Genomic DNA, 27,534 nt, shown 5'->3' on the forward strand with positions numbered 1-27,534 from the left:
ATTGAAGCCTCTCGCAATAAGACCACGCATTCATGCCAGTTATTCGTTTGGTAAAGGACCACTGTGGCTTTTCGAAGAGCTTTACGTCCTTAATTTTATAAGGCCTTCTTACTTGCGAACAGAGCTCTAGAGTCGGGCGAACGTACACACAGAAAGCATATGACAACGTATGCGCACTTGCGGTATGGCGTACATAGCATGGAGGAAATTCTGTCAGTCAAATCGTATGCGGGGGCAGTGCTGGCCAATACGCATTTAGAGATGCGTGATTCGTGCATCAAAATTCAGATTTTCTCTTCCAGTTTTCATTGAGGAGTGAAAATACTCTTTCAAATTTTAGGTAATTTTTTAACCATTTTACGATCAAGGACATAATATGTGTCCAAACGCCTTTGGAATGAAGTCAAAAATAAGCTCTTTCTGTTTTCTTTCCTCTCTTACCACCGTCAGGCTTTGTTGCCACCCTACGAAATTGTTCTTTTTACCTTCCTTTTATTTCTATACAATTATTAGTGACTTTTCCCCCCCACATATGATGCATCCTTCTATTACAGGATGGGTAAAAAGTCCGTAGAAACTTTAGAAATGACTAAAAGCCGGACAAATAGCCGAAATAAAAAATGGTTTGCAGGGTTATGTCACGGGAATTTTTTTGACAGGAAAAAAACTCAAAAAATAGCCGATAGGTGGCACCGGTACAAGCAACTTTGGTGGAAATGTGCAAATGAGACCGTTTTAAGAACTTTCGCTCCTAATCCACAGCCAGTTCACCGTTGTAAACCTGCTGCACTCTGCCGTTGCTGGATTTGTGACTCGCCTGCAGTATGTTATCTCCTGTGCTGGTGGTCATGTGGAACACGTACTGCTGCAGTAAACAAGATTTGGAGGCATTCTGTTCGTTATTTGCATATCTTTTCTTTGGCTTGTGTACGTCAGCGACACCTATCAACTGTTTTTTGAAGGGTTTTTTTTTATTTTCAAGAAGGGTAATTTTTTCCAATTGCGTGTTGTAAGCTGATAAATGCTCCCCCACCCTCTCCGCTCCTCTGTTGTCAGACTTTGAAAAAAACTGATTCCGCCCATTGGCAGTTGATTGACTGGACGGGGGGGAGGGGAACGAAAAAAAATCATTTGATCATTTTTGTCGCACCACGGCTAATATTTTGCGCACGAGGGCGAATTAGGCCGTTTACCTATAACTTATTGCCGATCCGAACGGTAGCCTTTTTTTCATACTCACCGTGAGGTTGGTGCGCTAACCTCTTGATGTGGGACTCCCTGCGGTAATCTTTTTTCTGTTTTCGGGTCACAGTTTTTGTTGTACCCCCTTGTACCAGGAAGGTTTTCTGACAAGGGCGAAGTTGGGTAGCGAACTCGCGACACCTCTACACATCCTTTGGTACTTTAGGCAAGTATCTTATCGACCCTACAGCGCCCAAAACCCATTATCAGGCAAAGCTTTCTCTACAGAGCTATCTGGGCTCGGAATTGCAGATATGGGAGCGTTTTAAGAAGACGATATGTTTCTCTCTCAGGGTTGCCGCTTTAATGGTTAGAAGAAATACTAATGTTTTAGTATGTGTGGCAACAACATCGTATAAACATTGTACAATAATTTCAGAATCACCCTATATCTTATCTGAGCCACCTAAAACTATGAGATCCTGTCTTCTCTCTTGTAGACGAAAAAGAGCGGAATATAGAATATTCTAGATAAAAATGATAAGATCTGAAACAAATATCAGTACCATTAAAAAAATTTCACACAATCCATTCACATAAATAACCCCTTTTTGTATAAGATTTTTAATGTTTCTTTCTCCTTGTGATAATAAGATAAAATGTTTCTTATCATAAAGTGAAATTACAAAGGAAAGCCTTGAAAACGAAGATGATATGAAAGGATGATATATCACTAAAGCGTGAACTGTGCTTTGGGGACCGTTCAAGTATTACGTCAGCAAATTTTTAGCCATTTTTGACCCCCTCCCTCCCTGTCAGCAAAACTCTTAACCCCCCCCCCCCTTGTCAGCAAAATTTCGTCAGCGCTGCCTCCTACCTCCTAACGCATATTGGTGGAATCAGAAACGTACGCGGGAGGGGGCATAGGGGCTCGTGTGCACCCCCGCCCCCCAGACGAAAAAAACATTTTTTTAGTGCAAAAATTTAAAAAAAATTAAAATTTCCAAAGAAAATACCTTTATATATATCTATATATATATATATATGTTATTATAATCAATTTCTGTTAATTTCAATGCTATTGGAAGGGTAAGAACTCAAAATTTATCTTTAAGAATTCATTGCGACCCACCCTTTAAGCCCTTTTTGTATGGTAAACCCTTGACCAGCCGACCAAATGTGGCCCTGACGGTTATCTGATGTCGCTTGCCCCCCTCAAACCTAATTTTATAAAAATGAACTAAGCGGCGCATTTTTACAAATCGTTTAAATGACCCGTGGCACAATTCCAGAGCATTTAAGTGGCCCGTGGCACATTTTCAGACCACTGAAGTAGGCCAGTGGCACACTCAAAGATCACTTAAGTAACCCGCGACGCAGTTCCAGAACACTTAAATGATCCGTGGCACATTTAGAGATCCCTTGAGTGACATGTGGCACAATTTTAGAGCACTTAAGCAGCTCCCAGTGAAGTTCTACATCATTCAAGTTTTACCCGCGGAACATTCCCAGATTACTGAAGTGATCCGTGGCATAATTACGGATCATTTGAGTCATGGGTTTCACAGTTCCAGAGCACTTAATCGGCCAGACACATTTCCAGAGCACTTGAAGGATCAGTTGCACGCTGTTTTTGGTCGCTTACATTTATAGATCACTAAGGGCGGTATTCGCCGTCATGGTTTAAGCTGTAGTCACAATTTTTTGATAAGAGATCGACACGGATTGGTTAAATTCAGGGTTTTAACCAATCTATGTTGATCTCTTATCCGAAAATCGTACCTACAGGTTTAAACCATGTCGGTGAATACCGCCCTAAAGTGGCTCTATAGGGGATTTATCAATAGGGAGAATGTTAGTTCAGGTGCCTAAAAACTATCGAAAGGTTTTTGTTTTCGTTTTTGGCGCACCGAATAAGATGCCATTAAGAATATTTCATATCTTCATAAAGGGTGGTTGATGACGTAAGCATCATCCGAACCCCCCCCCCCCCGCCCTCCCCCTTGTCATCAAAAGTCAGCAAATCGGAAACCCCCTCCCCATCGATGCTGACGTAATACTTGAATGACCCCTTTTGAAGAGACGCACTCAATCCCAGACTATCACCGAAGGTCAACTTCGATTATCTTGGGAAACTGTGGTGTCAACTGACTCCTCCTTCTCCTCCTCCTCCTAACCAGATCATGGCCCCCACCGCTCTGTCTAAATGAAGAGATAATAATAAGCTGGTGGTAGACGACATGAGCCATGCTGGAAAATGTTCATGTATGTGTTGTGAACCTTATGTCAAGTTCGTTTCTGTGTAGTGCTTACTACAGTGCCGCCATCTGCCATCAATTCCTTACTGACTTGAGGTAACAAATTTAAGCCTTGGAGTTGAGTCATAGATGAGGACTTCAGCCGGAATTTTTTTTTTGGTAAGCTGATCAAAGAATGTCCGACTGTGACAAGAAATGCAGGAAATGTAAGGACTGGAAATAGGCAAAAAAAGACTACCTGGGATATAAAACATATCTGTACAGGTGCAGGCTGTGAGATGTTTCAAAGAGAGATTGCTAAACTTAAAACAGGAACTAACTATCAGAATAACTGATACGTAGTGTTAGATCACAAATAGTGATAAATAGTGGGAAATTAAACAGAGTAAACCCACATAATGGGTTGAATTAGACTAAATAAATGTATATATATAAATATGAACCTTTTCTTTTTGAGTTTTGTAACAATTGTACAGCTCCTTTAGTTTGATCTCCAGTCACGAGGTTGGGTCAGGGCCCGTGAGGGAGCATGAATATTTTAATTTGACTTTGAAAATTCTGAATGGGATTTCATTGGGAGGATGGCTCTCGCGGCGTCCGATCACCAGAGATAGTCGCATGTACTATTGGACGGGACGACGTGAATCAACATAGCTTACCTATAGAAATATCATGAAAATATTGACTGTAAACAGACACGTAATACGTCGGAATATCTCACTGTTAATACATTGCCGTCGAAACAAATTGGAGAAAAATTGGAAAATAACAGCATGAATGAAGGGAAAGGAGCGTTTTCCGTCAGTTTCTGCTGTTGTCTTCCAGTTTTCCTGTAGTTTTGGAATTCGAACATTTCAGTGAATATTGTACTTAGAAGTGGATTTTTTTTTCATGCCTCAGAAGAGACACGGACACGTAATTGAGTCTTTGAACACTTTGGGACTAGATAAAAAGTTAATTTCTTAATTTTTTTTTCAAATGTATATGACCCCCCCTCAAACAAATTTTAAGTAACTGCACGTCAGTTGAAAACTTTTTGTAACTGGAAGTACACTTCTAAAGTCAACAGTTGTAGATATATCCGCTGCGCAAACGATTTGGGACAATCTGTATTACGATATTACAATCGGCAATTTTTGTTTCGAATGCAGAGACTTTGTCAAAGTTTGTTCTCCGGTGTGATCAGAATAGATAACAAACACTCTCTGGCGATGATTTGGCACAGCGATGTTCTGACGCGATACCGCAAAGGCGTGTGATAGGAAAATGAAAAAAAAAAGATTTAAGTCTTAAATGCGTAGCTTTACACACGTGCAAAAGAGTTCGTTAAAACGTTCACTGCTGCAGCCAGTTTGAAGATAAAAATTGGACGGCTTTTATATAAAAGGAATCAAGCGCGATTTTTAATATTTTTGAGATATACCGACATCTGAACGATTAAAAGAGATGGAATTTTTCCTTTAAACAGAACCAAGCGACATATTGGCTGTGATGCCGCCTGCGTGCACTTGAACCAACTAACCAAACTGAAGAGATAACTGAATCGAAGATAACTTTAAATAGCTTTTTCTCAGTTTTGATTCAATGGTACTTGGTCCCTTTTATATAAAAGCCGTCCAATTTAGAATCGCCTTTGCAGATAAGGTGTGTGAGGTCATATTCTTTCCATTTTATAGTATGAATTGGACGGTAGATGTCCTAATTAACGAGGAAGTAAGTTGATTTGCATCGGTCCTCCCTCCCGGGGTTGTGTGAGGAAACGGTTCTATCTATCTATCCCGAATAACGACAACAACTCTTTGTTGCAGAGCATGAGTGGTGGTGATTCCGCTAATTTGTTGAAATGTTTTATTTGCAGAGATCATCCAAACAATCATTTCGATGTACAGGGTAGTTACAATTAAACTGACACTGCTCACTTTAATTATATATCAGTCACACACTACTATGTTGTGCCTGCGCTGGTGGTTATATTTTGTTGAAACTTGGTATGTAGGTTATAACTTCGAGGCGCGAATGCGAACCGATCTCCCCGTTGAAAAGTCTCACCGCAGAGAGCAACAGGTCTACAACGGTATAATTTTTCATTCATGTCATTTCACTCATTATGAGTTGAAAAAAAAAAGTCATAGTTTACAAAAACCGATTGCAGATGGCAGCACTACACATAACAAGCATTAAACAGACACAAACTTCACAAACAACACGGAAGGTTCACTATACGTACACACGCATTCCAACATGTACCAATTCGTTAGAAGTTCCGCTGAGAAATATGGACGAGGGTCATGTCTGGTTCAGTATTAGTAGTATGTAGGTTATACGGACCAAGGGAAAAAAAACTGCAATCAAAAACAGGTTCGATTTTTGACCACCAGGTGAAAAAGTGGCACTTTTTATTACAGTTTTCTTTTTCCCCCCATGGTCCATATAATTTATTTACCAAGTTGCAACGAAATACGTCCGCCAAAATATCCCTCGAAAGACTGGTTATTTTTTTGGAGATGATGATTACGAAGAAGTAAATTCATCTCTGCCTAAACGGTGACACGAACCCTGCTCTCTCGTTTGCCGGACGAGTGTTCTACCAACTAAGCTATGGAAACAGATGTGTGTGTGCGTGTGTGCGTGTGTGCGTGCGTGCGTGCGTGCTGAAAGGCTCCGTACATAAACGGCGTCAGCAATCAACTAATAGCGCGTGAATGACATAGGCCACCAGATAGTGACTTGTATATAGACATGTCCACTCCAATTGTTAATAGTAAAAATGAGTGAATAGAAAATAATGAGTAGTGTCATTAAACTGACACTGCTATGTTATTGAACTTATGCATTTTTATGTAATAAGCTACGGATTTTTCCACATTTTATTTATTTATTTTCAAAAAGACACTTTTTCATCTGGTGGTTAAAAATTGAATTTATTTTTTATTGATGTTTCCTTCCCTTCTCCCCATAGTCCATAGAAACCTACACACTATGTTTTAACGAGATACATCCACCAGAACAGACGCTACGTAGGTCTGAGTAGTATCAGTTTAATTATAACCACCCTGTATAACATGAGAGGGGGATGGGGCTTTTTTAAACAGCTCATATTCTATAGATTATTAGTCATGATTGAACTATGACGCATATACAGTCGATTCCCGTTTCAACGAATACCGTTATAGCTAACATCTCGCTTTTACGAAAACTTTTCAAATTCTCCCAAAAAAACTGGAAAAAACTGAAATTCCTTCATAACGAAATTTCGTTATAATACGAAGTAATTTCTCCGGTCTCTTGGAGTTCGTTATAACGGGATTAGACTGTACAGAGATCCTCCACTACTCGATTACCTGAATCGTAATTGGTAGGAATTTGTTACCATGTAAACCGATTGCGACACGCTGTTTACATCTGACATTTCTCAGTTCAAAATATGGTACGTCGCCAACTCTGGAGCTTCACCGCATGGCCAGACAGCAACACAAATTTGGATGATAATTTTAGATAAATGCTAAATATAATTTCATAAAAAAAGTGTATAACGAACCAGTAATTTCGTTAACTGAATATAAATACATTTATAGTATTATTATAAGTTATACTCCTAAAATATTTTATGCAGCAGTTTTTATAACCTCATTATCTGAATACGAAAGCGTCTATTCGTTTTTTTTTTCTCATTCATGTATCATTAGCATGGACTCTATTTCAATATTATTATGTTGAATGTAATTGAATGAAATCTAATTTTGTTCGTGTTTAACGATCGTTATTTCATCCATTAATGTTTTTATTCATGTATAGTGAAAACGAGCTTGCTAGACATGAAACCGAAACCGAACTCAAGGAAACGGGATAAACAGTTTGAAAAATCGTTGCGCTCCCCGGGTTACGTTCTACCGAAGAGAGTGGACTGGTAATTTGCATTTTTATGTTCTTTTATTGTAGTTATTCATCTATAGGAAAATGTTGTATTTTCTACATTTTTATCATCTTTTGGGAAAAATAGACATATTTAGCGGAAAAACCTATTTACGGAAAATGTTTTTTATCCAGGGTATTGTCCCCATTTCGGTTTTGTTTTTAACAAAATGAAATTTTTTTTATCGAAGACTTTATTGTATGTGAAATATTTTTCTGCCAAGGGTTTCCCTCGATTTTGTTATTTTTTGTCACAAAAAATGCATTTTGACAGAAAATTTTTCTCTAAAGGAAAATTTTTTGTGTAATTTTACACGTTTTATTACTTTTTGAGGTGAAAAAATTTTAGCGGAAAATTTTCTGCATTGTTAATTATTATTTGTTTTAGTATTTTCAACATTTTGTAATTTTTTTGGACAAAAGCCGTTTTTGGCGGAGTTTTTCTACTCAGAAAATGTTTTTAGCGAGGGTATTTTCCCCATTTTCATTACTTTTTTTACAAAAAAAATATTTACCGGGAAATTTTTTCTTTTTTTTTCGTAATATTTCTGTGTTTTTTAAAAAAAATAAGACATTTTTTTGGCGGAAAAATTTGCCGGAAGTTGTTTTTTATCCAAGGTAATTTTCAAATTTCTGTTATTTTTCGGACAAAAACAAGTTTTTTTCCTGTGGAAAATTTTTTTCCAGGATAGTGACAAAATTTTGTTATCTACTGCACAAAATACATTCATGGTGGAAAAGTTTATCGACAGAAAAATATTTTTTGAAAATGGTTTCTCATTCAGAGCATTTTGCAAATTTTTGTTACATTCTTGGCAAAAAAAAAATATTGGCGTAAATTTTTTTTCACGAAATATGCTTTTCAGCTCAAAGTATTTTCCATATTCTCGTCATTTTTTGAATCAAAAGGCATTCTTGCTGGCAATTTCTAATTCATTCACGTTATTGATTACCACAAAATGAATCAGAATTAGCATTTTTTTGCTCCTCAAATAAATAAGAATTGATAAATGAAATTTTAAGTGATTGCAAAATAACACCAAAAATTTATTTTCTTTTCTCATTTTAATTACATTTCCGGTTTTCCCTCATTTCATTCAGTTTTTAAATGATAATTTTTTTTATTGTTTTCGGAGAAACAAGAGTAGATAGACCGAATATCATTTTACATAATTACCTCGATAGCAAGAAAATGATGATAATATTCTCATTTTAAGTTTTCATGCGTTCATTTTTTGTGTTTGAAAAATCAATATTGTTAATTGCTGTTAGATGCTGAAATTAGATATTTTTACCCAGTTGCAATCATTATTCCTCAATATTTTCTTTAAATTTAGTTTTCATTCTTCCGAATTTGGTGAAACTATCCTAATTTCACAATAGATCTCCATGGAAATTTTACGATGTATCGCAATATTATACGAATTACCAAAAATAAATTAATTAATCAATTTAAGTTCACCAAGTAGAAAACGATTGAAGTAAAAATATTACTTCAATCGATCATTATTTGCCGAAAACAGAAAAGAAAATGAACAGAAATTCTTTTATCAAAATGGAAATTATTTATCAATATACAGGGTGTGCCATAAAATAGTTCAAAAACTTTTAAAAATGGGAAGAATTGGTTTTTTCAATACGTTTTCAGAAAAAGTTATTCTCACGAGGGGAGATTTTATCAGTACAAAAAAAAAAACTAGTTTCAATATTTTTTCGATAGAGAGCGCTGTAAGGAAAGAAATCACAGGAAATATGCAAATCCGAGTGCTATAAAACAACCTTGATTGGTGCTTTTTTTTACAATTTTTTTTTTTTGGGCAGAAAAAAGCAATTTTTAGAATAAAATATGTTTTTTTTCACATAAATCTAGACATTGCTACCTTTCCTTTCTTTCTAACCGAGCACAACTCCGATCTATCGCCGTGGGTAATTTGCTACCGATTGAGTTGTTCTGGAAGTGTTTGTGTGAGGGTACCCAGCAGTCTGAACGCTTTATCTAGTGCTGTGTGTGATCTACGCATATAACCGTACAAGAGAAACATAGTCAATCTCTCTATCCCCAAGGCCGTACCAAAATAGTAATTTTCTCATCGAGTAAAACGCAGGGTGTACGATTAACAGCGCATTTCTGAATTATCATGTGACTGTGATGTTTATATAAAGTTTCCATTGTGATGTTGACATCATTGTGATGTTGACATGATTGGTGAACTTGTGTTTCACGTAAGCCAAGAATCGCCTGCTAAATACTTTAGGGACCGTTCAAGTATTACGTAAGCAAATTTTTAGCCATTTGTGACCCCCCCCCCCCTTGTCAGCAAAATTTCGTCATCAGCTCTTCCCCTCTGAATCCAACTCATATTTTCATAAAGCGTGGTGGATGACGTAAGCATTATCACCCCCCCCTCCACCCTTCTCATCAAAAGTCAGCAAATCGGTAACCCCCCTCCCCCCCCCCATCGATGATGACGTAATACTTGAACGGCCCCTTACGAACGTTTCGGACACAGAAGAGATTGCAGAAAGGTTTTGACGGGAATTCGGTGATTTGCCAACGAAAGCAAATCACAAATTCTCTATCGACACAAATTTGAACTTAATATTTTTCCTTTTCCAAAGCATCCTGCTCCTCTCCTATCCAGATCATGGCCCCATAATTGTAGATAATTCCCTTAATCACCTTCATCCACATTTCTGAATTTCCTCATGTTTAAATATAATCATGTTATACTTTATATGAGAAAAAATTCACATCAGAATCTGAACATTTTCGAGAGAGAAAAAGAAAAGTAAAATCTTTATGTAAATTTTTCCTGATGTGCACAAGGAAAAAGTTTTCGTTCGTTTCTGCCATTGCCTGATCTCTCCTGAACGTTTTCTCCATCATGGATCCGGATTTCTTTTCATATATATATATATGAAGATTTAGGCGCAGAGATTGCGAATGAATAAAGCTCTTAGATCAGTCACAGAACTCGACAAGAAAAAATAGGAGGGAAAAAAAGAGAAATATCCAGCTGGTGTGTGTTCAGCTCATGAAAAATTCACGGTACAGAACTGTGAGATAAGTTGGATGTGAACCGATAATAGACGGATCGAAACGCTGCCATGTTCGATTTCTTCCACAGATATAACTAGATAGAATTTTTTTTTTTGGAAACAAAAATGGAAACAGATATGCATACCTATGCAGTAGGCTGTTATCTGTAAGATCAATGTACGAAAGGAAATGTTCGGGATTATATCGCACTATCTGTTATCCGCGGCTTCGCTCGCGCGGATTTTTGTATTCTGAAAATTACTCGATGTGATGATTCTCCCATATTACATTTGAAGGCTTTGTGAACCCCCCTGGAGAGCTGATTTTTCAGAAATCCCCTCTAAGTGGGTGTCGGCATCATAAAATATAATACTGACCAAATTTCATATGTATAGCTTCAGCGGTTTCGCATCGGCCATGATTGCCCCATATAACTTCTGAATCACCGTATGACCCCCCACACTTTATTGGTTGAATTTTAAAAATTAGCTTCTTAGTGAGTCTCTACATCCGGAATCTTCAACCCGGTGCTCTCTGAAGCACCTAAAGTTCTCGACGCTCGTGTACGATTTGGTGCTCTCGAGCACTTGATCAACATTCCAATCAAACACCTTGTACAAATTGAATTCAAGGACTGAAATCATCTTGAATGCATGCATTTCTATGTCAAACTTGCCATAAGGGTGATCGTTTGGTGATGGGTAAAGGCAGTGCTCGCGACTAGAAAACGACTGAAGACGTCTGCTCTGCATTATAAAATGGAAATATTGTACAAATTCATTTATAGCTTCAGCGGTTTCGGTCCGGCGTGATTTCTCTCTGTAACATGAACATTCTTATAACGCCCTTCCCCCCCAAAGGGTTCGAATTTCAGAAAAAATCGCTTCTTAGTTAGTCTTTAAGTCATGAAATAAAACAACTCGCCAAATTTCATAAATTAGCTTCAGCGGTTTCGGCTGGGCGATGGTGAATCAGTCAAGACATGTTATTTTATATGTGTAATAGGTTTCGATGAAGTTGATAGGTAAGTGTGTATTTCCAAACGTAAAATGATAAGTTTTATGTCTATTAAAAATGCCAATATTGACAGAAGATACTTAATCATCTTTAAGCATCATCAGTCTCATAACTGTCATCTTTTACTATATATTTGAGAAAAATACTGCCAAACGTCATTTACTGTTTATGTAGTAAATGCCTAGACTGCAGAATGATATTGTATTTCAAACCAAAATGTCTGTCCACCGAAATTAACGTGTCCTGTGTATTTGTTTTTGAATCGGCAATCCTAAATCTAATAGATCACATTTCAGATGATAAAATTAAAGATCTTCGAAATAGCGTATTCCTGCCGTTGTCCTATGAAATTAACGAAATGTCAATTTTTCCAGTTGAATTGATTCAAACTAAGAGAAAGTCGATTTCAACCCAATTATAACGTATGACAGAAAGCAAAACACGATCCATGTCATTTTTTAACAAGGATTGGACATTTCCGTTCTAAATTGGTGACGACGTAGCGTGATTTTGTTTTTGTCGTGATAATGCATAGGGGTCATTCACGTATTACCTAAGCAGATTTTCAGCCATTTTGACCCCCCCCCCTCCGTCAGCAAAACACTGACCCCCCCCCCTCCTTCCCCCCTGTCAGCAGGTTAGAATATTTCATATCTTCAAAAAGGGGTGGTTGATGACGTAAGCAACCTTCAAACCCCCCTTGTCAGCAAAAGTCAGCAAATCCGAACCCCCCCCCCCACCCTCGATGCTGACGTAATACTTGAATGACCCCATATTCGCTGACTGCCATAAACCATGCAAGGGTGATAATTTGACCTATTGTTTGTGACCTGTTAGCAAAGATTGACACGCTTGACTCAAACAATTGTTATCAGCAGTGTCTACAGTTCATAAATTTTATAGGTGATGTGAATTGACCACCATAATCTAATTTTAGGGATTTCAAAAACTCTTCAATTGATATTTCCTTGAACCCTTAAATATACAAAATACAGTAAAACCTCTTTTGCGGACATCGTCGAGAAAAGAAGGTCCGTAAAAGAGGGGGGGGGGTGACTGTTAATCAGGGGTTTGAAATACATTATTTAAATAGGCTTTTACCGGGATATTTTTACTCAGCCTTAAAACAGGGATGACTGCATCTGAGGGGTGACCGCTAAGAGGATTTTCAATCCTTATCAGGGTCCAGAAGAATGAAAATTTCAAGATGATTCTGAAACTGAAATGAGATACGAGAAATCATCTGTAAAAAAATTTGTGTGTTACTATAATGATTATGGGTCATAAAAAAATTTAAATTTTATATGCGCCATCTAATTAAAAAAAATTTCTTTTAATAACTTCAAACATAAATGTCACTCAAAGAAATTTTCATAAAATGTTAAAATTCTTTAGACACGTGCTTTAGTATGTGAATCAAGAACTTTTACTGATTATCTCGGACATATTTATCCAAATATTTAGGGATGCATTTATTTAGGGAGGGGGTGCAATAAATAGAGGGTCAAATTTTACTTATTACAATTTTTTATCAGGAAGTATATAAATACAGCCGAATCCCGTTTTAACGAATACCATTATAACGAAAATCTCGTTTTGAAGGACAGTGTTTTAATTCCCCCCCCCCTCCAGATAAGTTTATATAGGAACAATGCAAAAAAAATGGAATTACTTTATAACGAAATTTCGTTATAACGAAGCGGTTTCTCCGGTTTCTTGGAGTTCGTTATAACGGGATTCGACTGTATTTTATTTTTATATATTCCGATCATCTATTATTTTTTATCGATTCCCTCTTTTGTAAATGTAGTCCGTCTCAGAATTTTAGGCACTATAAATTTTTAACTGTGCCTTGAATACCGTTTCAAATTTTGATTCCATTTTTTTTTTTTGGTTGTGATCAGATGCAAAAACCTACTTTAAACGTCGGTTCCCGTCGAGGAAAATAAGTTTTGGATATATATTGTGTGTTTAAACTCAAAATTTTGAAAAAATAGCTTTCTCAAAAGTTTAGAGAAACTTCGGATTATATGCAAATTTCGGAGATTATAGGTCTATGTGGCTTATCAGAGACGTGATAGTATAAAAGTGGAAAGCTACCGGATTGGTTTTCATTAAAAAAAAATGCCGAAGTCGTCGCTTATTTTGTACGATGGAAATCCTTCGAGCACTTGATTTGAAAAATAAAGACTGTAAAAGGCATTGTTGTTGGTTTGAGCAGGTCGAAAGGAAGTGTCTGGCGTGCGTTGACCCAACAAGTGTGCCAAACCCGTTGGGAGATTGGCTTCACCGAAAAAAATTACCTTGGACGAAATTATGAAAGATCCTTTAGTGAAAATTTTAATTTTAACAGATACAGTTCTGAGAAGCTTGTATTTGATTCATAAAACAGTGGCTAGGAAATCGCCTGTCGCAAGGAAGCACCAAAGATAGGTGGAGAAGAAAGTGCATAATGAGCACGAAATCATGTTTTATGGAGACAAATAGCTTGGTGCCATATTTCGTGGTGCAAAAAAAGAAAAAAATGTAACTCGCATGTTCCAGGCAGATGTCTTCAGAAGACAGTAAAGTGGAGCTCTGATAATGGTATGGGCCGCATTTGCTTCTTATTGTCAGGCTTCCATAACTTTTGAAATTATTTATTAATACCATGATGCTTAAACAAGATCCTCGAGAACAGTTTGCTGTATATTGGAGAAGATTTAGGAGGTCCAAACTTGACATTTCAACATTATAACGTGTCTATTCAAAGATCTGCTACCACAAAAAACTCTTTAATCGCGAAAATGTACCGCTTTTAGATTGGCCATCGATGAGTCCTGAAAGCTGGCCAAGTATGAAAACCTGTAATTTTTGTAAATCTGAAATTTTCTCTAAACTTTTGACGCAGCCATTTTCTGTATTTTCGATGCCATAAATATTATAAACGTTCTTTCGTAGAATTTTTATTGTCTTATAAATGCAGAAATGCTTCGGGTATTATCCATTAATTTTACTCGCCGTATTTTTCTTGTCATTTACGAAAAATGCATTATCTAAATTTTTAGACGGACTGTATATTATAGTTTTATATTCCCCCAAATTATATTATTCTACGGAAGTGCCACTATCACAGCTCAATTCACTGTTTCTTTTTTTTCTGGCTGATTATTTCTCATAATTTACTCCAAGTTTAGAATCAATCGTATAATTTTTATTCTTTTTAGACATTCTTCGTGAAAAAAGAATCTCCTATATACAGAACGGTAATTTAATATACTGCGCTAGCAAAACAAGCAAAAAAGTGACTTTTCTTGGCTTGGAAAAAAAATTTATTTTTGATTTTTCTTGTGATGCTGAGGTTGCGAAAAGAATTCTTGTTTACGTGCTTCCGATGAAACTCTCGCCATCACATTTATATTACGCAACGGAAACGCTTCGTAGATAGCATTCACGAGTTTTAAATCATATGATGAAAACATCAGGTTACGTGATGAAACATTAGTTTAATATTATTACATGTTTAGCTTTTAATGAAAATTGCTTTTGTTTTGGATTGCAGAATATTTTAAATTTTTATTTGACAACCATATTTTCATGTAGCCTTTTTTTTTTCGGAGAAGCCAACTTGTTTGACAGTTTCTCGTTTTGTCTTTGTGTTTGTATCGAAAAAACAATACAATGGAATATGTATCAGTGAAATAAATATCAAGTAACAATACAAATACAAATACTAACACACAAAATGCTCAACGAGGTGGCTGAAAAAATGATGCCCATAAAAAATACAAATACAAATACAACGCCACAACAGGCAAATTAACGTGGTAACTTTTAACATATTTTAGAAAACAAAATGCGTAGTATCACCGGTAATGAAAATATTCTCACAAATACAAATACAACGCCACAACAGGCGAATTGCCCAACGAGGTGGCTGACTTAAGAACATCATGGATCCCCGAGCCATTTTTTGGAGGCCCTACCTACTACTGCTACACCACACATGCACCCCGCCCACACAACCCCCCCCCCCGCGGAACCCCCAACGAATCGGTACATGCGGAAATGTGCATGTACGTGTAGTGAAACCTGACGTGAAGTTTTTTGTTTCTCTGTAATGCTTGTTATGTGTAGTGCTGCCATCTGCCACCAGTTTTTCTAACTATGAGTGAAGTGTTATGATTGAATGATTTAACGTTGTAGGACTGTCGCTCTCTGTGGCGAGACTTTTTAACGGGGAGATCGGCTCGCATTTGCGCCTTGAAGTTGGGAACCACAGAAAACTAACTTCAGCCGGCCATAAAAAAAAGTGTAATTATCTGGAGGTGGATGGATTTGAACCCGTGCACCCTGAACTTTTCCCATCTCTAACTCCGTATCTTACCAACCCACCACTACAGCACTTGTGCTCGTATTTGTAAAAGTTAGACATTTAACGATTGGCATTACACCTGCTCTGACCATATGAGTGACCGTAGAAATGACCGCAGAAGTAACCAAGTGGACACCGAGTACATTTATCTAATGTATATAAAAAAAAACAGCAACCCAATAAAATCAATAAACAAAACAATTATGATGAAATATAAATATACTGCCGATGCAAAGTATGGCCGACTCATCTAAGTATGTGGATAGCTTTCCGATTTATATCCCAATAGGTTTATCATTCTTCCTTTTAAACGTGTCTCGATTTGTGTTAGATTTCATGACCCGCGGAGGTAAGCTTTCCCATTCATTCACAATCCTATTAGAAAGCAATTCTCTGTGACACCACAACTTAGAATTGTCCCTCACCAATCTATATTACTATTATTATTATTTCACCAGACATCAACTCCGGCCATATCGCTGTATTGCAATTTACTGCCATTAATGAGCTGGGTTGGAAATGAAGGCACCATCTGCCGGTGGTCGCCTCAGAAAGCGTTATTGAAAATATCATGTCTGTATTATTTCCGAGTTTGAACCTGGAACCGTGACGGCAACCTTCACGGTGATAGACGGGTCTCTTGTTTCTACGCCACTTGGGCGCAAAATGTGAACCAGCATTCCGGCCGGGAGCGATACAATTGATACGGGATCTACCAATCGATACTACTACTAAACCACACATGCACCTCGTCCATATTCCTTTGCGGAACCTCTAACGAATTGGTACATGCGGGAATATGCGTGTACGTGTAGTGAAACCTGATGTGAAGTTTGTTTCTGTGTAATGCTTGTTGTGTGTATAGTGCTGCCATCTTCCACCGGTTTTTCTAACTATGAGTTGAGTGAAGTGTAATGATTGAATAATATACCGTTGTAGGCCTGTTGCTCTCTGTGTCGAGACCAATCGATACTCGTGTTCCCTTGTCGAAGCAGTTGATTGACGATGCATGAATAAATCATGGTTAATTTTATCCATCCCGTTGAAAATTTGAAACACTTCAATCATATTCTTCCCCCCCCCCCACATCTGCGCTCTTTCAATGTCAAACATTTCAAAAAATAAATTCTATCTTCATAGCTCAAGCTCTGGGTGCCATCAAGAGCACACGTGGCTCTTTTCTGCATCCCCTCGACCAAGTCAACGTCCCTCTGCAAATACAGCAACAGTGTTTAAAAGCCAATTTTTTGCCAAACAATTATTCTCGTAAAATCACTTACACTATTACAGTGAAGCCTCCCCTAACGGGCACTCCCCATGAATGGATACTTTTCTGATCCCCGGTCACGTGGAAGAGGACATTAATGTATTTCACTCTCCGTTAGCGGACACTCTTAATAGCGGACAGTAAAATCCGGCAAACTCTAATGTTTATTAATTTGTTAATTTTTTGTCACAAAACAAGAATACATTATGTTTATATAATTTTATGTATAATCCGAAGCTCGTGCTGGTAAATATGATAAATCGTCAATTAACTGCTTAATTAACTGAAGATAACTATGGTCCAGGATGGTGAATTCGAGTGGCAATGTTGGTTTTGTTTGTTGATGCATGTGTGAAGAAATCTAACATTGCAAGACAGATAGTGGTTTTTATGCTTCCATCTTCCCACCTATTTTATTGCATGATATTGTAAAGTGCACGTATCATGCAAGAACAAAAAAAAATGACAGTGAAACACCCCTAGGTGGCCACCCCCTATTTCCCGGCCACTTACCTTCGCTTCCAGTTTGCCTCGGAACGGGCAAAACTCAATAAGCTCTATAGACATAATACAGAAATCATCCCCATTCCGCGGCCACCTCTGTATGCGGTCAACGGCCAACTTCGTCCGCGGCCACACGTTTTTGTGGGTTTTTCTAGTGAATTCAGAGCTGGTAGTTCTTTTTGTATAACGTTATAATCTTTATACATCAGCATAATTACCTTTTCGGATCAATCGGATTTTCTGTTCCATATGACACTATCATACATTGGAAACATTTGTAAATAGGATGGCAAAGGCGAACGCTACATATATGGTTGTTGCTTGCTGATAAGACAGTTTAAAAATTTGCTGCTGGGGTGACAGGGTAAACCAGACAAACATAGTCTACGATCTTTACTGTGTTTCGGCTTTGAGAATACTTTCTTCATATATTCAGTAGAACAACAGTGAGAGAGTAAAGGAAATGTGATGAAAGAACATGTACAGTACTGGCTATAAAGAAAGAACACAGATCCCGGATAATGCAGATTAAGAAATTCATCGAATGATCTGGTATCTCAATTTCTGCATAAGATACAGTGAAACCTCGATATACATAACGGTAATAACGGTACCGAACCAAGAAAAATTATCTTTACAGAGGAATTATCTTTAAATCGACAGTCAAAATTATCATCACGTGTCATCAAATTTATGCTGCTGTTGGCAACTTTTCTAAATTGACGTTTTCAGTATCACCAAAAAAAATGCGCTTTTGATTATTTATTCGTTGCAATTTTTTTTAATTGATTAGCTGATGAAAGAAATTCGGTTAGATGTGTATTGCCCCTGTAAAGGGGTTTATTGCTATACACTTTTGTGTAGCGCACAAAAAGGAGCAATACCGGACACTTTCGGTGATAAAGTGATGCCCAACATTGATATTTTTATACACTCTCGGAAGAACTGAAACATGCTACGTGAGTTAAAAAAATATACGGGTTTATCATAGTAAAGAACATGATTGTATCGAGAGAAGTTTAACATGACAGACTATAGGCTGTTCCAAACGATATTTTTAAAAAAATACCGTTTTAGAGGGATTTATCGTTATATAGAGTATAGTTGTAGCGAGGTTTCACTGTATAATGTATCTGTTTTGTGGGCATTGTAAGTAAATTGAGCATAAGATTTTTTTGTGACACTGAAAACCATTATTTTGACACGCCTCCTCTGAAATGTGCTTTTCCTGTCATACAACCTCTATTCGGCGGTCACCTCCACAGACGGCCACTTTTTTGCGGAATGCCGAGTGGCCGTATTAGAGGAGTTTCACTATGATTGGTTTAATGAAGAGAAGAAACGTTATTAATTTTTCCATATTTATCAAACTTTCCAACTTTATTTGGGAATAATGCATAATCACTGGTGAAAATGATGAATGTAGTGAAACTTTCTTTAAAACGTTCAAACGTTCTTTATCGAGATGATTGGTGATTATGCATAAATACCGGTGTATACTTTTTATCCAGTAGCATAGGCATTTTAACATCAAAATGTATAGGAACCCATTGCGGCCGAAGAAAAGCGTCGTATGAATGTGAACGTTTTATAAACGAGGTTCCCCGCTGTATATCGTACTTCCAATTTACGAATACTCCCTGTTAGCGGACAAAATTTTTGAATTTTTGGTCCCATGGGTGTCCGTTATCGAGAGGCTCTACTGTAATATGAATCGAACTACAGCATTCAGGGGTTCCGAAATTAGTAATTTTGTTAAATTTCCTTTAATTCTTTAATATTAAATTTAATAATATCACTAAAATTCGAATTGCAAACTTCAAGGAAACAAAAATAAAGGAGGAAAGCAAATGCAAACAAAAACATTTTAACAAACTAGCGAAATCACAGCCAAACGTGCTCATCAACAAAGAGTTGTTGTCGATAATTGGGAGATCCGCCATTGATATCTGAAAAGTATTCCACCAAAATCTCTCGAGGCGAAATTGATATAAACCATTTCAGTGCGTATATAAGATTTCTAATAATATTCATTTCTCCAAATCATATGAAAAGCGTTATGGGGAAAACTTTTTCAAGGAAACATTAATTCAAATAACTTTCTTCACTCATTTATCTCATCAAATGATAAGCACGAATGTATCTTGAAACAGAGAAACAAATATTTAAAAATATCTCATGAATTTTATTTGTCAAATAATATTGCAAAATATTCTAATTATATACAGGGTGCATAAGTAGCAGGGTTTATGGCATTTTGCAGGCTGACCGTTGATCCTAGAGCCATAGTTCCAATTATAAAAAACTTCTGAATAATGTGTTGTACTCAGATATGTCATCCATGTTATTTATTTATTTATTTATACAATATTGTTTGGCCGAGGCCTACACAAGAGGATGAGGAATTATATATGGCAAAAGTGTCGATTGATGGTACGAGAAAATTCAGAAATCGTAGGGCAATCTACAATATTTGATGGTAGGTTGTTCCAGTCGATAATAGTTCTTGGGAAAAAGCTAAATTTATGACAATCTGAAGACGCAAAGATGGGCTGTAATTTTTTGGAATGATTGAGTCTAACAGAGAAATGTGAAGGTTGGATTAGAATATTGGATGTGTCAATATTAAAAACCCCATGGAGGAGTTTGTAAAGAAAAGTTAAACGAGAGATAAGCCGAAGAGAGGAGAGCGGTTGGATATTGAGTTGTCGCTTGAATTCCGTTATAGAGACATGTGAAGACCAACAGTTGAAAATGAAACGAGTGGACTTATTTTGGATAGATTCTAATTTGTCCATGTTGGTTTGGGTGTGGGGGGTCCCAGGCTTCACAGGCATAGGAGAGAGAGACATATGTTGCAGGGGATTGTATAGTCGTTAAAATAAAAATGCCAACTTTTTATACGGACACCCTGTGATCAAAAACCCTGTCTCTCCTAATGGGAAAAAAAAATCACGTTTCTAAGTGAACAATATTCACTGAGATATTTGAACTCGAGAACCGGAGCAAAATTGTGGAAAAAACTCTAAATCCGAAAAAACCGGTTTTTTTACCAGCATTTAGAGATGTTTTTACACACAACCTCCCACAGTTTTTCTAATTCAAATATCTCAGTGAATATTGTTCACTTAAAAAAGTGGATTTTTTTTTTGTTAGCATCAGAAGAAACAGGGCAAGAGCGGTCTAATTGAGTGCAGGTTGAGTATAGGGTATATTTGAGTATTGGGTTGCTGTATTTTTGATATACTTTAGATCAGTGATTCCCAACGTGGGCGTTAACGCCCCCTGGGGGAGCGATGGAATGTTCCAGGGGGGCGGTAGAAGCTACGAATATAACATAGGATTCTATGGGTTAGATTGCATTGGGGGGCGATGGGACAAAAAAGGTTGGAAAACTATGCTTTAGATAATGTACTCGGCATCCATATTTTTTATGGGCATCTTTCTTTTCAGCCACCTTGTTGAGCATTTTGTGTGTTAGTATTTGTATTTGTATTATTACTTGATATTTATTTCACTAATACATATTCCACTGTATTGTTGTTTCGATACAAATACAAAGACAAAACGAGAAACTGTCAAACAAGTTGGCTGTCTCCGAAGAAAAAATGCTATATGAAAATATGGTTGTCAAATAAAAATTTAAAATATTCTGCAATCCAAAACAAAAGCAATTTTCATTAAAAGCTAAATATGTAATAATATTAAACTAATGTTTCATCACGTAATAATTTTTGAGTATACGGAGACTGTATTAAAAAGTTAATTTTTCTTTATTTTAATAACTATACAACCCCTTAAAACATGAATGACATATCTGAGTAGTACACGTTATTTGGAATTTTTTTCTAATTGGAGGTATACCTTTAGGATCAACGGTTGACTAGTAAAATGTCATACCCACTGTTTGCTATGCACCCTGTATACAGTAATTATATTTTCCAATAACACAGTAGCTGCTAAAAATCATTTTAATTCAGTGTATAATATTTAATTTTCTTTCAACAGGCGAGAAAAGGGCGTAATAAACCCAGTCAGAAATCAAGACAAGTGTGGAGCTTGTTGGTATGCAAAGACTATTTTTTCTCTTGGATTGCCGATGTCACAATACAGTTGCTTTATGTTTACGAGGAGTATTTTTAGGGCGTCCATAATTAAAAGACCCTATTGCAAAGTAGCCTACACTCGAAACCAGTCATCAGAAAATTGCGAAATTTTGTGGAGGACTTTATGGAGTGATGGGAATTTGTTTCAGGAGAAAAAAAATTAATTGCACATGTCACCACCAGAAGGCGTTTTATTAAGCAATGACACATTGGCAAACGTTTACAATTTTAACAATTGTTAGGCACTTTAACAATAGCTACTGCAACAAAACGTGTTCAACATGATGGCCATCATTTTCAGATACCGTGCGAAATCGCAAGATAATAATAATGATATGGAAAAGTTAAGAATTTTTTTACTCACTTTTCTTGCCGAAATTCCCGTCGCTCATCCCCTCCCATTCCCCCTAACGGTATACGTCGATGGCACTTATTTTCACGACAGTTTTAGTATTTTGTTACGGTTGATGTGCTGCTGCCTATGATTACTATGGATGATTCTTATCGAATTTTGTTTACAGCGAGTATTCAAAAACCAAAAATATAGTCTTCAGGTATGGAAGAGCGGAGAACTTTTTAGCGTGGGTATCTCCGGTGAAAAGAAAGGTACAACAGTCACATAAAACATGAAAGCCTAAACTACTGCGCCCCCCCCTCACTTATTTTATCTGAAGAGGCACTAAAGGGGCATCTGGAGAAACAGGTGGCTCCTGCTGTGGGTGGAAGATGGCGTTCACGCCAACACTCTCCGTGATCGGCTATAGGGGATTCGGAAACCGCTACTATCCCATGGACATGGCAAAAAATTAATAATTTAAAAAAAGGAGGTCTTAAAACCAAAACTTCTGCACCCATAAAGAGCCTCTCACAATAATATCGGCACTCTCGTGGAAGAGAAACACTTCCTGTAATCTATGAGTGAATATCTGAACTCACTGAAGCCTATTTTCGGGAGAAAATAAAACTGATTGAATGCTCGTGTTTATGTAAGACTATAACTGCATATAAAACTGAATGAAAAATTGAATCACTATGGAAAATTCAACCAAATAACGATATAAAAAACATATATTCGGTATATAATTGTGTAACGAAAAAAACACAACAGTGATATTGGCGGGGAAAATTTCTAGGACATCGCGCCAGAATGTTGTTGCCGTTACTATGGATTTTTAATAATGGTAACCAATATTTTTCTCTAATTTAAAGATTTTAAACGAATAGTTCAAAACAATATTTTTTAGTAATTTTTTTTTTTTCAAAATCATAGAAAAAAAATAGGAATATTCTGTGTAAAGGATCATCATAAACCTCCGATATATGGGAACTATATTTTGTGGCGAAGGAATATACTCTCTACATTTCTCTTCACCGCAAAGTTCATCTAAAATAGATTAAGTATACGAAGAAAACTTAAATTAAAAAACTAAATCACAAAATTATCCCAATAAACAGGGAAAAATTATTTTGAATTTTGTAAGAAAAATAATAATAATTTAACAAATATATAGGAATGAAAAATATTGTAATTTATTGGAACTTTTTTCTGAAATTCAGATGCATATAAAGTATTGGAATTTTGCACGGATCATGATGATAATTGTGTATGAGTTTCTAGATGATTCATTAAAATTTATTCCAACACCAAATTTCCACAAAAACTTACAAAAAAAAAGATATTTCAATTCAAAATGTTTTTCTAGTCAAGTAAACGAACTCGAGAGAGAAAGAGGGAATATAAATCCGTTGCCGCGCTAATGAGTTTGCAGAAAACTTAATTAGGGAAAACTACAATTTGGAATGTTTCATTAAATTAACAAAGAGCCAAAGTTTCCACAGTAAGATAATTTTTCCTTCTTTTCATTACTATTATTATAGTATAATGTACACACAAAGAGACGCATTCACCCCAGAAACAATCCCGATTATATTCTAGGAATGATAACGATTCAAGGAGCCCCGTTATCATTTCGCATTATCTCTGCTAGAGATTTGCTACTGACATCTCATTATCTCTTCCGAAGAGGAAAAAAGAATTCAAGCCCTTACTTTTCTTCAGATTTTATGCTGAATATTTGGAATGTTCGGATAAAATGGATATTAAATACTACTTATCGAATTCTATTTGAATTTTATTCTGAATACTCTCAGATGATTCGTCGAATGTAGCGAGAAACATAATTGCTTAATGGATGCGATAATGACTAATAATCCTATGAAGAGGATATGTTTCTTTTTTACTTTCATTTGCGTTAAAATTAATATTGAAATGCCAAAATATAATTTGGTATACGATATATATAATTTTAATAGGTATTTGGTATATAGGAAGTTCGAGTAATATGGATTACCTCTTTTATTTTATCGATAATTCCAATTTAAAACATGATAGAAACCTGAAACTTGCATTCTTATAAAATTTGGATTGCTGTCTGTGCATTGACATGTGTATCGTGTGAAAATAAATATTAAGTCTAAGAAAAAATGCATTAAAAAACCATTTTCGTGGGGTAATATGGAATAGTCGGGTAATACGGAATCGGGGGGGGGGTTCAAAATGAAGAAAACTAAATAAAGTAAACACATTCGAATTGATCACAAACAAGATTTAATGAGGCTATCAGAACTAGACAAATCCCAAGCACCAGGTCGCTATGGAGACTAAAAGTTTCATATTGGCACCTAAAATGTGATTTGTGTAGTAACTAAATTGCAAATTGCAAGCTGGAGCAGCGCGAAATGTTTGGAATTTATAGCAGCATATCTACCAACATGAAAGAGAGTCACTATACCCTGAAAACGTAAGTAAAAAAAACAACATTATTTTTGAACATTTTTCTTCAGGCAAAAAATATTTTGGCACCAAAAACTTTTTTCTGGCGCTTAGATTTTTTTGCGATTTGTCCAGCCTCGGAGACAATAAAAATGAAAATCCCATTGTTTGTGTTTGTAGACGATGATGCGCGGTGGTGCCATTGTCTATTTACAAGAGACACAAATGCAATCTTCCTATTATGCCTCAAAACCATCAAGGTGGGCCCACAGAGAAACAGGACACACATTACTTCTACACGGGGGGAGGCGCGAAGGCACGTGTCCTCCTTCATTCCGATCCAAAAAAACAAAAAACAGCTGCTGTAAATTCCGCAAGGTTTAAATTTTTAATCTCCCCCCCAAAGAAAATAAAGCATTAGGTCCAAGAGAGAAATACAGAGAAAAAATATATAGTTAAAGTCCCCTGAACAATTTTACTTTGCCCAGAAACTTACAAGAAAAAGGGCTCAGAATTTTCTGGACGGTATACACAATAAGTATTTATTACCTTTATTTTTCTTCCGTGTAGTGTTATGTTTGATACATTTCTCTTATGCGCATTACTATGTAGTTATTTTTTAATTATTTTAATAGGGCCTTCAGTACAGTAGAAACCATCGAGACGATGTACGCTCTGAAATACGGCGAGCTGGAACAATGGAGCGTACAGCAGCTTATCGATTGCGCACCGAAACCCAACCAGGGCTGTGATGGTGGAGACACATGCCTGGCGATTGATTGGTTGAACCAGGTCATACTTTAAGATTTTCTCTTTCGCTATAAATTTAGATAAGCAATATCATTGATGATATACATGGTGCTCTAAAATGACGTGTCCGTTTGGAAAATGAATATAGAAGAACGAGAAGTTATAGAAATGCATCGTTTTCTGCATTGTATAAATACTTTACAAATACAAAGGCCGCAACAGGCAAATTGCGCAACGAGGTAGCTGAAAAGTTATGCCCATAAAAAATATGGATGCCAGATATCACCAAAATAACCGATATAAAAGCATATATCACCAAAAAAATAATAATAATCAATAATATATGTAATACACTGCCTATGAAAAAGATTATGGTTGTCTTATCTAAGTATGGATAGCTTCTCGGTTCATCCAACTATGTGTATCGTACTTTTTAAACGTATCGATTGTGTTAGAATTCACGACCCCGGAGGTAAGCTATTTCATTTATTAACTAAATCAGTTGTTGCTGTACCACAACGTGGAATTGTCCCTAACTAAAGGGTGCTGATGTCTCTTTGTCGAAGGTGTTGATTGACGATGTATGGGTGCACCCTATACATCCCGTTGAAAATTTTAAAACCTTCCATCCTATCTCCCGATACCTGCGTTCCTCCAATGTGAACATCAAGAAATTAAGTTATTACCTTCAAGAAATTAAGTCTTTCTTCATAGCTCAAGCCTTGGGTGCCAACAAGAGCACGCGTAGCTCTTTTCTGCAAACCCCACTTCAACCGCGTCTATGTTCCTCTGTCTTCAAAAGCTAACGGCATATTCCTGTGCAGGACAAACTAGGAAAAGCGGAAGAATGACGTTAGGAGAACGCGAGTCCTTTTTAAGAATGAAACCGAGCATTCTATTCGTTTTTTTTTACCACCGCTGAACATAGTAAGTCCCAGTACTCTGACAAAAACTCGCTAATATTCGCTCCTGCCGTATTTGTTCTTATCCACATGATTTTCCGTCTATTAAAACATATGTTGTCGCCACTTGTCTTGCCGACCCGAGAAACAGCAGTGCCCGAAACCCCGGAAGTCTTTCATACTCTGTTCTCCAGTTCCCTAACCATATAATCCCCGATAATTACACTGCTCCCATTTTCTCCATCTGCCTCATCTACAACCACCCATTCCCCCTCTGAACTGTCGTTGTTCGTGGAGATCATTTCTTCGTCGACAGGTGACTCTGTTACCCCTGGTGACTTCAAAACCCTGACTGTCTCCCATACTGCTTCGACCTTAAGCTCCAACCTTGCCCTCTCCTAACAACCCTTACACTTAAACCCATAAGTTACTGTCCCTCTAAACCAGGAAAACCTTCCATTGCAACTCCTACACACAGCACTAATCGAGATCGAGACATACTAATAATAATGCTAAATCTAAAAGAAACAACATACTCAAAAAACTGGAGAATGAGAAACGTTAACAGGAAATTACAATAACCTAAATTACATTACAATGCAAAATGTACATAAACGATGTATGTATGTTTTGCAGAAAGATTATGTAAATATTAATATACGAAAAAATTAAGTAAAATAAAGTGCTCAACACTCAATCTCGAAGAAGAAATATATGCATATAAAGAATAAAACACACTTTTTTTAGGAGTGTTTTGTATATTCCTAAAAAGTGTTGAGATACAAAGTGCAGAGAGTTTATGCTTATTTAGTATTAGCTAACTTATTAGCATCTAATTAAATAACAACGCTAAAACAATTAGGCCCAAAGCGAATTAATAAAAATTACTGATAGCACCCAAGAAAAAGTCTAGACTGTTTGTTTACATCAACGCCCAAAACACCTACGAAATGTATACCAAGAAAAGGCGAAAAAACACAAAAATGTCTGAAAGAAAAGAACCAGACATTACTTCGTATACGAGCGCGTGGGAAAAACAATTGACTATCCACAAAGAAACGATGGGAAAAACCTGGTGAAAGTACAATATGAAAATTAAATAAGAGAGAGAGAGAAAAAAAAATCAAATCCATCGAAAATATGCAATGGAAATTTAAAAAAGTAGAGAGTAATAAAAAACACTTATCTCGAAATTCCAAAGATGTCTGTCCCTCTAAAAATCCGGTGCGAAAACAGACAAGAAAGCAAACTCACAAAATGGCGCACCGACGCCACAGACAATACCACCCTCGGTAGCGGTCTCGGCTAGAGGTCGATTAGGACTACGGGTATTGGCCGGCGAGCGGAGCGTTATTAAAACATGTCCGATTCCGTGGCTAAGACGATAAATTGAGCTTAGGAGAAAAGTAAATTTTCAACACGGCATTTTTAAAAGCCCGACTGAGACATCTGCAGATGTTTCCGCGGGG

General features: G+C 36.7%; 1 protein-coding gene across 1 annotated transcript in view; it reads left to right on the forward strand.

Moving 5' to 3' along the window:
• The window catches only part of LOC149088497 (cathepsin O-like), a 53,628-nt gene that overhangs the window by 10,470 nt on the left and 15,624 nt on the right, over positions 1–27,534 (forward strand). The window contains exons 3-5 of the mRNA XM_089247812.1: positions 7,236–7,347; positions 21,543–21,599; positions 25,049–25,205. Of these exons, the coding sequence (XP_089103938.1) occupies positions 7,236–7,347; positions 21,543–21,599; positions 25,049–25,205 (326 nt within the window). The remainder of the gene's footprint in view (positions 1–7,235; positions 7,348–21,542; positions 21,600–25,048; positions 25,206–27,534) is intronic.

This window comes from Pholcus phalangioides, unplaced genomic scaffold, assembly GCF_987345545.1.
Source record: "Pholcus phalangioides strain wild (caught in Gottingen) unplaced genomic scaffold, Ppha-v1.0 ptg000003l_1, whole genome shotgun sequence".
NCBI lineage: Eukaryota > Metazoa > Arthropoda > Arachnida > Araneae > Pholcidae > Pholcus > Pholcus phalangioides.